A 16,373-nucleotide genomic window follows, 5' to 3' on the forward strand; every position below is an offset into this window, starting at 1 on the left:
GAAATGTGCGGAAACACGTGTACTCCGTGCTGTTTGTTTGTCTTAACAGGTTCAACGACCAGTGGGTGGAAGTGGCGATGATTTGAGCGTGCTCATTAGGAATTTATGAAGCGCTAAAATGTTTGGTCTCTGGGGAGGGGGATTGGCAGCTGTCGTACACGCGGGCTGGCGACAGGAGCAGAGAGCCTGTATCACACCCACTCACACACACACACACACACACACACACACACACACACACACACACACCCCCACACACACACACACACACACACACACACACACACACACACACACACACACACTCACACACACACACACACACACACACACACACACACACACACACACACACACACACACACACACACGCGCACACACACACACACACACACACACACACACACACACACACACACACACACACACACACACACACACACACACACACACACACACACACACTGTTCAACTCCACAGACGAAATATCATTTATTAAATAAAATAAGCATATTTTTCTTTCATTTGCCATTCAGATTTAATGTATTATTTAGTATAATAAATACATATAATAAAACACTACTATTAATAATCATAATAATTAATAATGTAATAATAATAATAATAATAATAGGAAAAATAAAATAATATAATACATTTATATTTGTATAGCACCTCTCACATAAGAACTTTTAGTGGGGGGACAAAAGATACAAATAAATACATTATGGAATCTAGAAGTACACAAAGCAATAGCACACAACCCATACATCCACCTCAAGTAATAACTAAATAAAACAGAAGCATAATTCAACTGGGTTAAGCAATTCAGGGTCTGGATGTAAGGGAAAGGAAGAGTAAAAAGGTGTGATGGGGGAAATATTGATAAAGCTCCTAATTTAGTTATATGATAACACATATATATATATATATCTATATATTGTCTTAGTTATCTCAACATCAGAATAGAAAGAGCATTTAAAAACTACACTTTTTTGGGGGAAATATCCTTCGAACTGGGTTCTGCAGTAATCTCTCATTATTATTACTGTTTAACTCAAACAGCAGTAAAAAAATAAAAAGGCAGTGGATGTATTAAAGTCCTCCGCCCTTTCTTGGGATCCAGCCAATATTCATATCCTGGCCTGGTGCCAGCAGTGTGGGTTGCCCATTACAGCAAAGAGTTACATTGTCAGTTTTTATCCAGCACAGTAACTTACTGCAGGGAAAGTGCATCACATTACATTGACATGCCTCATCAGTTAAGATGACTTGGAAACACCGTCTGCAATCAATGTGTACATGAACATGACACATCGACTGCATGCCGGCTGTAAGGGCCATTTGGTTGCCAATATCCAGATTAAAATCATGGAAGCTGATTCTCACACAGCAACAGTATAGTTGTTACAATACAGGATGACCTTTTAAGGTCTAATATGAAACCTTTTGGAAGCCACAGAAGCAATGTCACTTTTTATTCTAATGAAAGTATAGATGCAGTGACTTTGTCATGAGAACAATTGACAAACACATTGGAAAGGAGACAAATAAAACCTTGAGAACACCAAAATGTATTTCGAAGATTGTTACTCACACAATATGTATATAGCACCTTATATTAAACATGGACTATTTTTTATTCAGAAGGGTCTCTTAAGCCTGGAAAGTTGTCGATATATTTGTGTGTATTCTGTAGGGTTTCGTGTTTTGTTCAAAAAACAGTCAACTACCACAATATGTTCAGTTTAGTCAGTATATACGACAGGGAAGACAATTTACAATTTACATCCTTGCAACTACAATGTGCAATTGATCATCAGAAAAGCTTCCTTTTTCTCAGTCCATAGTCAGCTTTTCAGGGTTGTTTTCACAGATGTGCATGCTTTAGAGCACGGATGTGTCTACAGACTGGCTCTGTTATTTCACATCCATTGCTGTTCTCCCACAGCTTTGCTGCAATGTCTCTTCATAGACAATAAGCAACACTCTCCTGCAGCCGGTCCAACCAGAGAAATACACACTCAGCCTAAATTCAAAGAAAAGATAGCACAATTCTGTCAAATATAATTGTTATTCTGCAATGAAGTGGGTAGCTTGCACAATAGTGACTGGTCAGTTTAATTAAAATCCTATAGCATACAATAGAGAGGTGCAGAAATGAGTTCTGAAACCTGCAAATAGCATTTAGCATTTTACTTTCTAGTTCCCTCATCTCTAAGTCGACAAGTTTTTGAACATGTTTTAGGTTAGATGCCTGAAGATAAGATCTTTATATGATCATGTTTTGTTTTACAACATCAAATATGTCTGTTAATAACTGACTAAATGAGACTGATAAACTTCAACACATCGAAATAATAATAATAATAATCTTTCTTTTTCTTTTTTTTCTTTACCTAAATCCTACCGGCCCACATTTATAAGTGTTCCGGCCCCTCCCTGGAGGGGTGTGGCTCACACCCCACTGGGCTGGGCTGGGCAGTTTTGATAGGCTACCTATGTTCTATCTATCAGATTGGCAGGGAAACGGGGTTCAGGGGGAGTGGCTGTACCCGTAGGATGGAAAAGGGGGAAGTGACGTCTGACTCAGAGGTCGCACGGCTGTGGAGAAGAATGTGTTGCCAACATTCTGTCACTGAGTTTAGGCTAGTTAGCTAGCAGGTTTATTGTTTTGGGTGCAGTCACTTTTGCCTCCACTTGCTGTTCAAATAAATGTTGAAAGAAAAAGTAAATCTGTTTACAGTTCTGTTTCATATGGGTGTTGAGAGATGTATCCATAGATTTAGTCCCTAATTTTGCTCACAAAGTGCACCAGATTGATGCATTTAACTTCAACATTTAAAAAAAATATCTTCCCGGGGGAGCATACCCCCGGACCCCCCTAGAGGAGGAGAGGTCCACCACCTGCCCACACCCCCTGTTAAATGGTCTCACCCACATTGAGGATGCTTCCTACGCCCATATTTTATTCCAAACGTCAAGTCAGGCAAATTGGGTTGAAATTGTATTGCATCAATGATCTGTTAACATTAAAATGAATAAATATATGCTCTAACTATTTTTGCTCTAGGCAACTCAAGGGCTCAGGTAATGTGACTACTATATGAATAATGGTCCAAAATAATATTAAATGCATAGGTTTTTTTGTTAAGTAACATACTTTCGTCGCCGGCCGGCCGATACATGCCGTGCATTAAGTGGGCCTGTCTGTCAATTAATCCCCGGGCCACTTTTTCCTCCCAGTCCGCCCCTGCTTCCGGGTCGGCCTACAAAATAAGCCACCACTCTATGTTTATGTTTTGTTAGGAGGTTAAAAAGGAGCTTGTCTAACTTTTTTTTTTGTCTCTCTCTGCAGTTTTCTGTGAAGATCTACGTTCCAGCTTATATTTTGTCAATGCATCTGTGCAAGAGGTAGTGTTTGCCAGCACCACAGGGACATTGGTGCCCTGTCCCGCCGTAGGCGTGCCCCCCGTCTCGCTGCGCTGGTACCTGGCCACCAGCGAGGAGATCTATGATGTGCCAGGGATCCGCCATGTGCACCCCAATGGCACCCTTCAGATCTTCAATATCCCCCCTTCCAGCTTTAGCAAACTCATCCACGACACCACCTACTATTGCACAGCAGAGAACCCATCAGGGAGAATCAGGAGCCAAGATGTACACATTAAGGCTGGTAAGTTTGAATTTCTACACTTCATCAATCCATCAATCATGGTCCATTATGAGCTTGCCTTACAAGCAGGTTTTCTGTCTCAAACACCAATCTGTCCCTCCTGTCAGTCCTACGAGAGCCCTACACTGTCCGGGTGGAGGACCAGAAAGCCATGAGAGGAAATGTGGCGGTCTTCAAGTGCATTATCCCTTCCTCAGTGGAGGCCTACATCACTGTTGTGTCCTGGGAGAAAGACACAATGTCAATCAACGCTGAAAGTAAGTCATGGCATCTTTCTTTACTACACTAACCACTGCTCAATGTCCGAAAGCTCAGTGTGTGGGAGTTGGAAATGTGGCGTCAGTATTAAGCTACTGATAAGGATTCTGTTGTTTACCTCTTTGCTGACCTGGGATGAGTTCTGTTGTCTGAGCTAACCCTACGAATGTTACCAGTCTGTCTGACCCAGTGACAGTGAGGTCCCGCTCCTCTTCCACGGGAGCGCAGGCTGCCAACCATGTCACTTAGCCTCACAGTATTGACCCATTTCTCTGGTTGATAGGAAGCACTGCAGCACTCTGATCATTCAAATCACTTTAATGGAACGCTCGCCTGCGCGATTGTTTCCCAGCCTTGGGGGGCAAATACACTTTATGTGGGGCATTTAGCAAACTCAATAGACAAAGGCCAATGTCATTTAGCTTTTGCATGGAGGGCAAACGCTGGCCAGCAACTGCTTTTTTTGTTGACGTTTCACAATTGTCCTCTGAGGCGAAATTGGCCATGTTGAAATATATAGCAATCTCTTAATTGTTCATGAATGGATTTGCCGCAAGCGTGTTTGCAAAAATAGCTGAATGCTAGGATGGAATCTATACTTTTCTTATTGAGAATACATTGGTGCGTTTGAAGAAAAAAAGTTTCCGCACCATCAAAACAAAGCAGCAAAAATCGTCATGTCTGTAGCCATCAGCCATGTAAACGCTGTCAGAAAAATCATCCAGCCACCAATCCACTGCTCGTCTCCATGCTAAATAATGGATGACGGAAGCCTATGAATCCATGAGCAAATGGTCCTTCTTCACGTCTCAGTGAACGCATCCTACTGACACACCGTCCATTTCCCTCATCCTCTGCTACACACGTTTTAAGTGCACTATTTGTGTGCGTGGGTCCTTGTCTGTAAGTCTATGTGCACGTAGCTGACAGCGCAATGCAAGATGGCTTAACCCCCGCATCTCCATGACCGAGCTTCAACACATTTTATTTTTAATCGACAAAAATATTATCAACACTTGGAATTCAAACAAAAAACTTTGTGAAATGAAGTGTAGCATGATGTGTTGGTCTCAATGGACGTAGATCTTTTTTGAGTTATTGCAGAGTAGACTAACAATGAGCCCTGGTGTCCATTAGAAAAGAATGGCAAAACATGATAAAAAATGCATAGGGTCAGGACATCCAATAAAATGTACAGTGCAGTATAGCTGTCCAATAGAGAGCCACAGTGACGCGTCCTAAAACCCGGAAGTAAAGTCCTTAAAAATGTTCTAATCATAAATATATCTATCATAAATCTATTGATTAGATTTATGATTCGAAAATTATAAAAGTAGGGTAGACATGTGGATATTATCCGGCTGAACAAAACGTGATCCGTCTCTTCAATTTGTGTCAACCACAGACCTTATTTCGAGCTATTTTCCAAAATCCTATGGAGAAATTTGTTATGATCGCGGAAAAGGTAAGACCCAAATGCAGACTACAAAAAAAGGTAAAAGATCAAGAAACAAAAGGTGAGCTTTATTTTAAAAGCTGATGAACACAAAAAACATGGCATGAAAAACACAGGTAGCACAAGGTAACAATTACACCAAAACTGACCGTCACCAACATGGAGGGAGACAGGAAAGACAATGAACCGACAAGGCACACAGGGGAAGACAAGACTAAATACAGAGAAGGGTAATCACAGGACGAGACATAGCTGGGTAAGGGAGGCAGAAACACAAGGGCAACAGGTGATCACAATGAGACAATCAGACACAGGAGGAAAAACACAGGAAGGACAACAAGAGACAGGGAGAACAGAATAGGAGAACGAAACCCATTACCAGACAGAAAAAACTAAAACCGTGACATAACACCAAGATCGTGACAAAATTGCATTGGTTTTTGTCGAAGGAACCGGAAGTGGTAAAATGCTAACTTACTTCCGGGTTTTAGGAGGCGTCACTGTGGCACTCTATAAGCAGTTTTATAGCGTGGTCTGGTGTTTGTCTGTAGAAAATATCCACTTTTTGCTCTTGACTTTTAAACTTGTTTTACCAGGAGGAAAAAATATATTACCTGCTATTGCTAATGTTGCAACAGAGTTTTATTTTCTGACTTATTTTCCTTTACATTTGTGACTTAATATGAGAACAGTTGTGTGTCATATGCATGCTTGTACCTGGATGGTGTACAAGTTGAATGTGGAACCCTGTAGACTTCTTGCACCCAACAGTCGCCATCTCGGCTACATAACGGAAGGTACGCAACTAGCTGCAACTGGTAAAAAGTGAACTATACAATTAAAAGTTAAAAATGTTTTTTTTTACTATTAAAGTAAGGTACCACTGGACTGTTTTCTAAACGTAGGCACCGTTAATATTGCACGGTCACTTGAGCAGTCTTTAATGGTGTGGTACCGCAAACCATCTTTGCTAGCTAGCTAGCTTATAGGAGTGATGGTCAGTTCTGGTAAAGCCCCAGCAGCCTTGAGGCTCTTATGGAAAGCCTATCATACTGTAACTATTGGCGTTGTATAAACTTTGTTAATGACTTACTTTACTTGCAACGCCTGGAGCACAAGCTCTGCATGCGACTGCTGCTTCCTGTTTGAAGAAGATAATTTAAGTTCTCAGTTATCTATCTTTAGCTTATTTCAGTGGACATTTTCACCATCTGTGGTAATGTACTGTAGTTAAGAGTATGAGAAGGCCCAGCTGACCATCACTGTGATCAGATTTTGAGGGATTATAACTCATTTATCCAGTCAGGAACAGATTCCACACTTTTGTACTTTAGACATGACATATGCCCGCTGAAGGGCCTGGGTCATGATTAGTGTAGCTGATGGGTGGGGGCCAGCGGAGGCTATGTTGCTGAGCAGGGCCCCTCCCCAGGTGCAGCCACGCTGCAGTCTCTGAGGAGGCCTTGTAGTCATTTGCCTTGGCCCGATGCTGCTTGCACTGCATTCAGCAGCAGTAGGCCTGAGAGGGGGCTGACCCCCCAGCATTACTGCAGAGACTCACACACACACACATAAATACACACACACACACAGACAGGGACTCCTTTTTATTCAGCACATGAGCTAAGCACCAGGGCCGCCGGCCATCACACAGAGATTCTCTCTGCTCCCTCATCTCTCTGCAGCTTCCATCTTTCTGTTTTTGCTCATGCTCCCTCTTTGGAATGTGCATCCATCCATTTTCGGTCATTTTATATAAGTAAGGTGTTTTTTACCCACATTAATATTCATGTTGGATTTTTAGTCAACTTATTGTGCAAATAACCCTTTTTAAAAGTGTTTCATTGACACATTTCTTGCTACAAGCTATTTTTCAGAACATTTTTTACAAACTTTGAAATAGTAATGTCTCCGGTGTCAACGACCTGTGTGATTATAATATATTTTCTATTCTATTCTACCAGTGCTGCTGGTTGTTAGGATAGTGAGATAGTTGTGTGAGGAGATTGCTCCAACACTTTGAGTCTGAACATTTGCTGAGGCAGCTTCTGCATCTACCAGTTGTCATGTCATGTTTGTTGACATTTGGGATGTGTTGGAGTTATTTCTGCTGCCAGTCTGGAGAGGGAGGGGAGCCAGGCGCACCATGTCCGAGTAATTGTCTGTGTATAATGGGCCCTTGAAGTAAATACCAAGGGTTACTAGGAAAAGGCTGGACGTTCCTACTGTCTTCCATTCCAAGACAGCTACAAAATAGGGCTGGAACCATGCAAATGTAGATGTATGCAAGTGATGCTTGTCACTATGGATACATTGAGTCCACCCTGAGGTGTTCTGAATCAGGTGTGTGAGCAACTCTGTGTTAAGCATGTTTACATAAAGATTTAATTAACATTTAATGAAAGCAAATTAAAAAGTAAAATCTTTGCCTTCCTTCATCGAAGCTTCGGTGTATTTTTAGAGGATGGTAACTTACTGTAACTGTTATCTGGAGGGTGGAATGTAATCTGCGTTAAACTGTAGCTGGAGGTGGTGCGGTTTAATGAATGCCTTTTGTCAGGAGCAGCCTTGCTCGCTGTTGGTTTTGCCCTTTTCTTAGCATGCTAGGAAGTGCAGCCATTGGCACAGTACAACCTTGAGCTGGGGTGGGTGGGTAATGGCTTTACTGGTCCCTCTGTGCTGGAGATATAGAGGGAGAAGGAGGGGGAGGTTAACTTACTCTGTTTTCTGCATCCCTGTCGACAGGCAGGGTTAGGACTCTGACGTGTGACAGTCTTTTTCCGGAATGATTGGCTGGAGTTTTGTTATTCACTCAGAAAAATGGGTCAGGTGGCCTGTGGAGAATTAAGTGTTTGTGCGGACGGACGGCACAAACACACACGTGCATACCTACACATACATCCCACACAGTGCAGGATTACACTCTGCGGCAGAGGAACAGCAGATACATGAGAATGGATTCAGGTTAGCGGCTCTCGTGTTGAATTTGTCTCGCACCCAGTGGCAGGGGCTTAGTGAGGTAAATAAAGGGTTGCGCTGACGGAAGAAAAAGAAAAAAACTGGGAAGAAAATCAATACTTGTGTGCATGAATCTGGCTGCAGCTGCCACAAAGCATTATGGGAACATGACGGGTGGATAGATACACTCGGGCTGGGCGGGTTGCAAACAGCAGGTTCTGCTTTACGATGAAAAAACTCACAAACACACTGAGCCCCATGACAACAATTTCAAATGATGTTTCTTAAAAAACCTGATGTAACAATGAATGATAACATGGATATAAGTATTCATTACTATTGTGATTTATTTGTTAACCATTTTGCTAGGATGACATCTACTGACTGTCACACAATAAACAATATAGAATTTTTTAATCTAACCTGCAATAAATATTTGGATTTTAATAGAGGTGTAACGGTTCACAGAATACACGGTTCGGTAGGTACCTCGGTTTGGGGGTCACGGTTCGGTACGGGTTCGGTACAACAAGAAAAAGCAAAAAGAAGTCCCAAATGCATAATTCCAGGTTTGTTCTTATTTATTTTTGAACATTAGTGCAAGTTTCAGTTTAAAAATAAGGAACCCTAACATTTTGAATAATTAACTGTATTACACAGTTAAAAACAAAACACAAACAGTACCACACACACTCAGATGGCCGTATTATCTATAATGGCTGATGTCAAACAAAAAGGTTCAATAAGCTGTAAAACTAAAAAGAATGTCTTGAAGATATTACTAAATAAATAATAAGATAATAATAACAATAATAATAATAAGGGTTTCAATCACTTTCAATCACAATCAATAAAAGCCGGGGTCCTCTACTATTGCATAATGAAAAATATATGCCAAAAGCTTTCGTTATTTCTTTTGGTCTCTCGGCTCTATTGGCTTCTTAAAAACAGCGGGGATAAGCTGTTGAACTGCTGTTGTCTTTTGCCGGGCTCCGGTGATTGGCAAATCTGGCTGGCTGATACCTTCTGATATGAATTAGCATGTTTGGCGTGTGTTACCATTAGCATACCGCACCGCTGTCGAACAACGCCGACACGACACACCGTCTTCATCCGATCCTCCACTCGCAATCCATCGTTATTGTAGTCCACAGGGAACCCGAAATGTTCCCACACATCTGATTTAAAAGAAGCAGGTGGGTCTTCTAGCTCCTGTTTGTTATCTGAACTCGCAACACTAATTTTTCTTCTTCTTGTATTTTGTTAGCTTTGTTGTGTTTTCTTCTTGTTCTTCATTTGTTGTTTAAAGAGCAACTTGCAGGTTTTTTTTTCTTTCTACATTTATGCTTAAACTTGCTTGAAAATTACAATTAAAAAAGTGAATGCAGGATTTGATATGTCTTACGAGACATAAGGGCAGGAATTCAGAGGGAAAGGAGCAATTTTGAGCTCTGCTTTAAAAAACTGCTTTTTTAAGGTCATACGTCAAACGCGTCATATTACATCACAAAGGGTAAACATCTCCGCTCTCTGACCGCGGGAATAGTTAGTAGTTGCGTTGAGCAGTTGTGTTGAGCGGTTGTGTTTTAGTGAGCTGGTATTTTTCGGTAGTTTTACATTGTATTTAACCACTTGTAATCATGGTGCAGTATTGTGTTTGTGCAGGTTTAGTTATATAGTTTATAGCCTGATATATGATAGCTAACTTTACAACGTTGTGATGTGACGTTAGCTAACATTCTGTAGCTAACGCCGATCACTCACCAAGATAGCTGCCCCTTCCCTGCTCTCTCTCTCCCCTCCGGTACAGCTCCGAAGGTTGTGTGGAGTTGTATTAGGTAACGTTTATCAGGAAACCGTATTACATCTTGTTCCCCCCCTTCGCTGCTCTCTCTCAAGTGTGCAGGTGTGTGTCATATAAGAGGCCCCGCCTTACATTTTCCACCACAGATTGGGGGAAATTGGTCCGTGCGCAAAGCATTGTGGGGATTTTAAGACCGCGGAGTCTACTCATGTGCAGCCTCGATATTTCTCCAAACGGAGTACGCCGGGCTCGGTAGATTTCCAAGTATGCTGGACATTGGAACAGTACTTCGGCGGCACTCAATGACATAGTATGCTTGAAATAGTGGCTCTGCAGCATGACGGTACAGTAGGGGACGAATACAGATACCGTTACACTCCTAGATTTGAATGATACTTAATATATAAGTATACTTATATAAGTATTGCTACACTATAATTGTCCTAAAGAAAATATTATATTACTTATATACCTTTCGGAAATGTATGTATTGTTTTAACAAAATGACATAAAATCGAGAAAATGTAGATAAGAATAAACAAAAATGTGAAAATAAGATACTACAATGTATTATTCCTACGGTTGGTGCACGATTTGGGTTGATCAATTATGTAATAATAGTGGAATACCATTCCACCTCCCCACAAATAAAATATGGATGGCTATTTGGAAGCATGATGGGCTGTCTTGCTGTCCACTGCGTTGAAATCCAAAGAGGTGTAGACATGGAGTGACGCTGGTGCAGTGATGAAGTATTTTTGTAGGCCGACCGGGAAGTTAGCATTGCAAGGGCTCCCTCAACGAAAAACAATGGTATTTTTAGGCGATTTAAGCACATTGCAGAAAATAAGATCTGAGGCAAACACACATTGCAACTAGTTCATCAGGATCATTTCCACAATAACAAAACATTTTTGATTTTTGAAATGTAAATGTGATGCCAGAAGTAAATAGCTGACGTTAAGCTATAATCAAACTGCATAATGGTCACATGGCTGTGCTCACCACCGCTAAGCTAAAGGTGGCTAATATTTGGCTCAATGACGTTAAGTATACTGAAAAAACTGACGCGTTGACTTTAATTAAGTGTGTTATGTCAACACATTTCAAATGACTTTATTAGGTTAGTTGAAAGCAATAATATTACGTTTAAATACAAAATAAATTCCCCAAAACAATGTATATGAGTTGAAGGAAGCAGTCACAAATGGACTCATTCCTGCCCTCTATTTTAGGAAAAGTCAGGTATTAAGATTGTGTCAGACCTACCTGACATTACCTTAAGATAACAGGTAAACGTTTAGCCGTTATAATAAGATGAGTATTGCATAGTGCTCACCACAGCTCTCTCCACCCGGCCTGCTGAGACTGACGGAGAGATTCATTAAATCGGCCAATGCCCTTTCTGTCTCTTACCGCACTGCCGCTGCAATGATCGCACTCCCACCTCTACTGTGCTGTTTGCTAACCAATAACCACAATTTGTTCTTTATTAAACTCTCGGGGCTGGGAACAATTAGGGTGTGAGCTGCAGTTGGTGTGTGTGTGTGTATATTTGATCGCAGCCAAGAGGAGGAGGAGGGTGGGGGTAGAGATACTAAACACTGCTTAATCTTTGATAAACAGTGAGGTCTCCGGTGCCGCTGCAGTCTGGCTCATCTTCTGCAGGCGGCTCCGTGCTGCCTCATGGCTGCTCCCAGACCTGGAGGGAAGCCAGGTCATGCGTGGCTCCCTGCCAAGATACAGATTAGCTATAAGCGCAACATGAGCTAATCGTGGAAGGAGCCACCAATTAATTGGCACTTAGATATTCTCTGGACGGTATGGATTTGGGCCTGGATGTTATCAGTGGATCAAAGTGATTGGTATAGAGGTAGTTCTGAATATTCACATTAATACAAAAATGTAGTTGTGTTCATGATGAGGTGCCAGATAAAGTTCTGGGCAGGTTGTGTGTCTTTGTGTGATTAGATTGGATTAAATGTTCTTTATTCATCCCAGACTGTTTTTGTTGCAGCAGCATGCATAAAATAAAATAAAAATATAAATGTAACATAAATACATACAATATCTCTATACACAATGTAAATATGCAGAATACATTTGGAATCACAAGAATGGAGGGATGTTGGTCCACAACAATCACTTCCTGTCTAAGATGGAGGAAGCAACATGATATGGATGATGCATTCAGGCTAAAATATATTCGGAATGCTCGGTGGCACATTTGAGTGGCTGTTTTGGTGCATAGACGACGATGATGATACCCACTTTACAGAAAATTATGGCAGAGGATGACAGAAAAGAACATATTTCGATTTTTTTTGTTACATCAAGGCATTGCATATGAGTCAAAATAAAAGAAAATGAACAGTAAAAGTAAACATATCAACACTAGAAAGATATATATCATTAGAGAATCTCTGGAGCCCAATATAAATATACAGAATTAGTATGTATGCACGAGTATGGAGGGATGTTGGTCCACAAAGATCACAGCATGGATAAAGCAACATGACACGGATGATGCATTTACACATATCTTTGGAACGCACGGTGATATACCTGTTGCTGTTTTGGCGCAGAGACGATGATTCTACACGCTTTTCAGGAAAGGAGGACATAAGATGATAGGACAGAGAGACATTTAAACATCATTTTCAATATGGGACAGTGATAGAAAAAACTAAAAAATCAGAAGTGAGGCACAGCTAGATGAGAGTCAGTCAGTGTGTTGCTCCCTGCCGAGTGTTACGTGAGTGATTTAAAAAAAGGTGATTCCCCCCACACCTCCATCTCACCCGTGTTCCAGCCGGCTGTACTTTGACGTCAGAGAAAAAGAACAAAATGATTTGCAGGGAAGACCTTTGACTGGCAAAAAAGGCTGCTCCAAATCGCAGCATCTATGTACGGAACCTGCAGAGAGGCTGGTGTGCATATAAATGTGTGTGTGTGTGTGTGTGTGTGTGTGTGTGTGTGTGTGTGTGTGTGTGTGTGTGTGTGTGTGTGTGTGTGTGTGTGTGTGTGTGTGTGTGTGTGTGGGTGTGTTTGTCTGTGTGTTGAGGGAAAGTAGAAGAGTGCATTTGTGTGTGTTGGTGTGTAGGAGGAGGTAAGGGGGGGTTTGGCTGTGAATGGTTGCTCTTATCGCTTGCATGCAGCTGCTGCAGTGTCTCTGAGAGACAGAGGGGTTTTCCATGCATGCCACTCACTCCGTCTATTCACAGCCTCTCCCTCCATCTCCCCCATCTCTCTTCATATCAATTCAAAAGCTTTATTGGCATGGACAAAATATGTTTTTGCCAAAGCATTTTTACAGAATATTCACACATTAAAAACGGACGTGTACCTCTCTGTACACCATTTTACGGCAAGGAAGAAAGACGGATCATGACTTTGATGCAGACTCACGACATGCCTCTGTTTTAATTCCTTATGATAGTAACAAGGGACAAGAAGAATTGAAAGAATCACCCCATGGCCCGGCCTGACGTGGGCCTCCCTTTGTTAATACTGACACTTTAACACTTCAATAAATCATGGTCGTTTACGCGCAAAAGCTCAGCAGGCCTCAAATTTGGCTTCATATCCTTCACAGATAATTAATTTCTACTTCAGCTAAATCCAATCCACAAAATCCCCTCAGTTGCAAGAAAATATATTTCATGAAATTAAAATATGAGCAACTAAATCCAACATTTGCAAGAGGAGATGCCAACCTTAGCTGTCATTCAGAACATTATAGCAACAATGATTCCTCCCTCCGTTCCGCGATGCTAATCAAAACAAATAATGAAGTGGATTAATTCAGCTGTGCGAGGATAAAGGTGACCTGTGGGAAAGGTGTGGTGAATCACTGTGATAGATGGACATCCCAGGCAGGGGGGGGGGGGGGGGGGGTTGTTGCCCAGGTGCCCTGTCATGTATATCTCCACTCCTGTAGCACTATTTGTTCAGGCTGTGATGTGTAACCTTGACTCTGAATAAAACGAGAGGAGGAGCAGATGGTGAGGAAGGATGAGAGAATCCGTTTATTGAAGGTGATTTGAAGATTTTTTTTTCATTTAGTTTTTGTAATCGAGCATTTTTCCAACAGTAAGGTATTTAACAGAAACGATTGAACTTAGATACAAAAGGTGGATTTTTGTATTTAGTAATCTTGATTTTAAATATAAATGATGTTATATTATTAGACATAATACAAAACATGTATAACAATTCTTTATTATGTTATTTTTGACAGTATAAAGAAGGAATGTAACTCAAATTGTATACACAATTTTAGCTGAAGAAAAATGCAATGCTAATTTTCTTTTCACTGCAAGAGTCATCTGATTATTAAATAGAAAATAATAATAATAATAATAATAATAATATTTAAGTAATGTAATTATTTAAGTATTTAATCAAATGTTTTCTTTTGATCAAATTAAAACTTAACACAGCTACATGTATATTCATTCTAGGGCTACTAATTGTGCTCAAGACTTTCCTTTGATCTGATTATGCAATATTTCGTTAAAGATATATTTGTATGTTTGAACTGAATGGCTTAAAATAATAATATTAAAAATGATAATAATACAAGATAAAAATGTCATTCTACATGCAAATGTCAGGTATTGAAAGAATAAAGATAAAATATTCCTGCCAACCAACTTTGCATTATTTTGTCAAAGGTGAGGAAACATAATTTTTGGGAGACGCTTGCATAATCCTTTAGTTCCACTCTGCCATAATTCAGAGGACAAAGAAATGAAACTGATAAATATACGCATGAAGGTTCCTTTGCACAATCGGAGTTAATCCATAATGCAGAATGAACTAAAGATATCTCTTCTGAAAGTAACACAAACGTGTTTAATAGCATTATGCTCTTTCTGTAGCCGTCAATAAATAAAACACACTTCCAGATAATTACAGTGCTTGTTTTAAATGCATTAATTTGTATAAATATATAACGTTAATTTGTAAAGACAATTAAATATAACGTATTTTTGTGTTGTGTGGTTTGTTGGAGGAGCAGTGATAAACCCCAAATAGATTTTTCTCTTGCATACAGTAAATAGTGGTGTTGTTGCTGAGGGCCTGAGTCGACACTGTGAGCGGCTCCTGATTGGCTGCAGCTTGCTATGACTCGTTGTGCGTTTGGCCAATACGCTTTGCTCGGGTTCAGCTCCCTTTTTCTTTTCTTTTTTCTCCCCCCCACCCTAAATAAATTGCCTGGAGAAATTGAACAAAAAATTAGAGAAAGAGAGAGAGCCTTTCATCTAATTGAGAAGCTCATATTAGCTGTGGTGGGAAGATAAGCTGCTCTGTCTCTCAGCAGATATTCCTCTCGCTGTGTGTGTTGGCCACTTTCTGCTTTCCCCTGCAGCAGCTCTGAGCTGCCGCCTCTGCTCTCAGTGTAAGCGAGGCGCAGGTTTAAACTTATACTGTACATGTGCGTTTATCTTCCTGTGTCCCAGGTGTGTCGGACGAGCTGCTGACACTGCAAAATGGAACCCAGATTATGTGACCTTGTGCACACCCGCAGTTTCTACACAACATCTGTATCAAATATACCTTGAGATTAAACTGCCTTCAACACATCCCTAAAATCATAGTTAACACGAGGGACCACACTAAAAAAACTGAAATGTTGACTTTAATTAAATAATATTCATTTTAAATAAAACATATTTGGTTCAACTTAATATGATTACTTACAACTAACCTAATACAGTTATGTGAAATCTGTTTACATCATATTGTACATTTAATTGAAGACAACATTTGAGTTTTTTCAGTGCACTTTTTGTTATAGCTGATTTTGTCCTGATTACTATTTTAAAGCTTTATTTGTTATAAACGTTTTAACAAAAATAGCTTGAACCAAGAAATGTTGACAAAAAAATGAAGGTTTATTTCCACAAAAGAAACATGCAAAGTACTGATCAATAACTTGAAACATTTTCTCGGCATACTTTTTAGCTTTTTTCGGATTTTTGTAATTGTTTTCACAACAACCTAATACCAATGCAGACCATTTAAAAATCTGCTGACCTCCGTGTGTTGACCTCAGCATTCGTGAGCAGACATCATTCCATCAGTATGTCATCCGTCAATGAATGAGTCCCAGCACATGTTCTAATAGTGGATAAACCTCTGCTCTTTCGGCCTGATTCTTGGGGTGTAGACATTTCTCCTGATTACATTGTGTCTTCTAGTGCTTTGATCTCTTC

The 16,373-nt window shown here is 40.4% G+C and overlaps 1 protein-coding gene across 3 annotated transcripts in view; it reads left to right on the forward strand.

Moving 5' to 3' along the window:
- Nucleotides 1-16,373, forward strand: part of dscama (Down syndrome cell adhesion molecule a) — a 91,866-nt gene that overhangs the window by 21,576 nt on the left and 53,917 nt on the right. For all 3 annotated transcript variants that reach the window (XM_079651751.1, XM_079651749.1, XM_079651750.1), the window contains exons 2-3: nucleotides 3,359-3,676; nucleotides 3,784-3,933. In XM_079651751.1, coding sequence (XP_079507877.1) covers nucleotides 3,359-3,676; nucleotides 3,784-3,933 — 468 coding nt within the window. The remainder of the gene's footprint in view (nucleotides 1-3,358; nucleotides 3,677-3,783; nucleotides 3,934-16,373) is intronic.

Source organism: Notothenia rossii, assembly GCF_949606895.1.
Source record: "Notothenia rossii genome assembly, chromosome: 9".
Classification (NCBI taxonomy): Eukaryota; Metazoa; Chordata; class Actinopteri; order Perciformes; family Nototheniidae; genus Notothenia; species Notothenia rossii.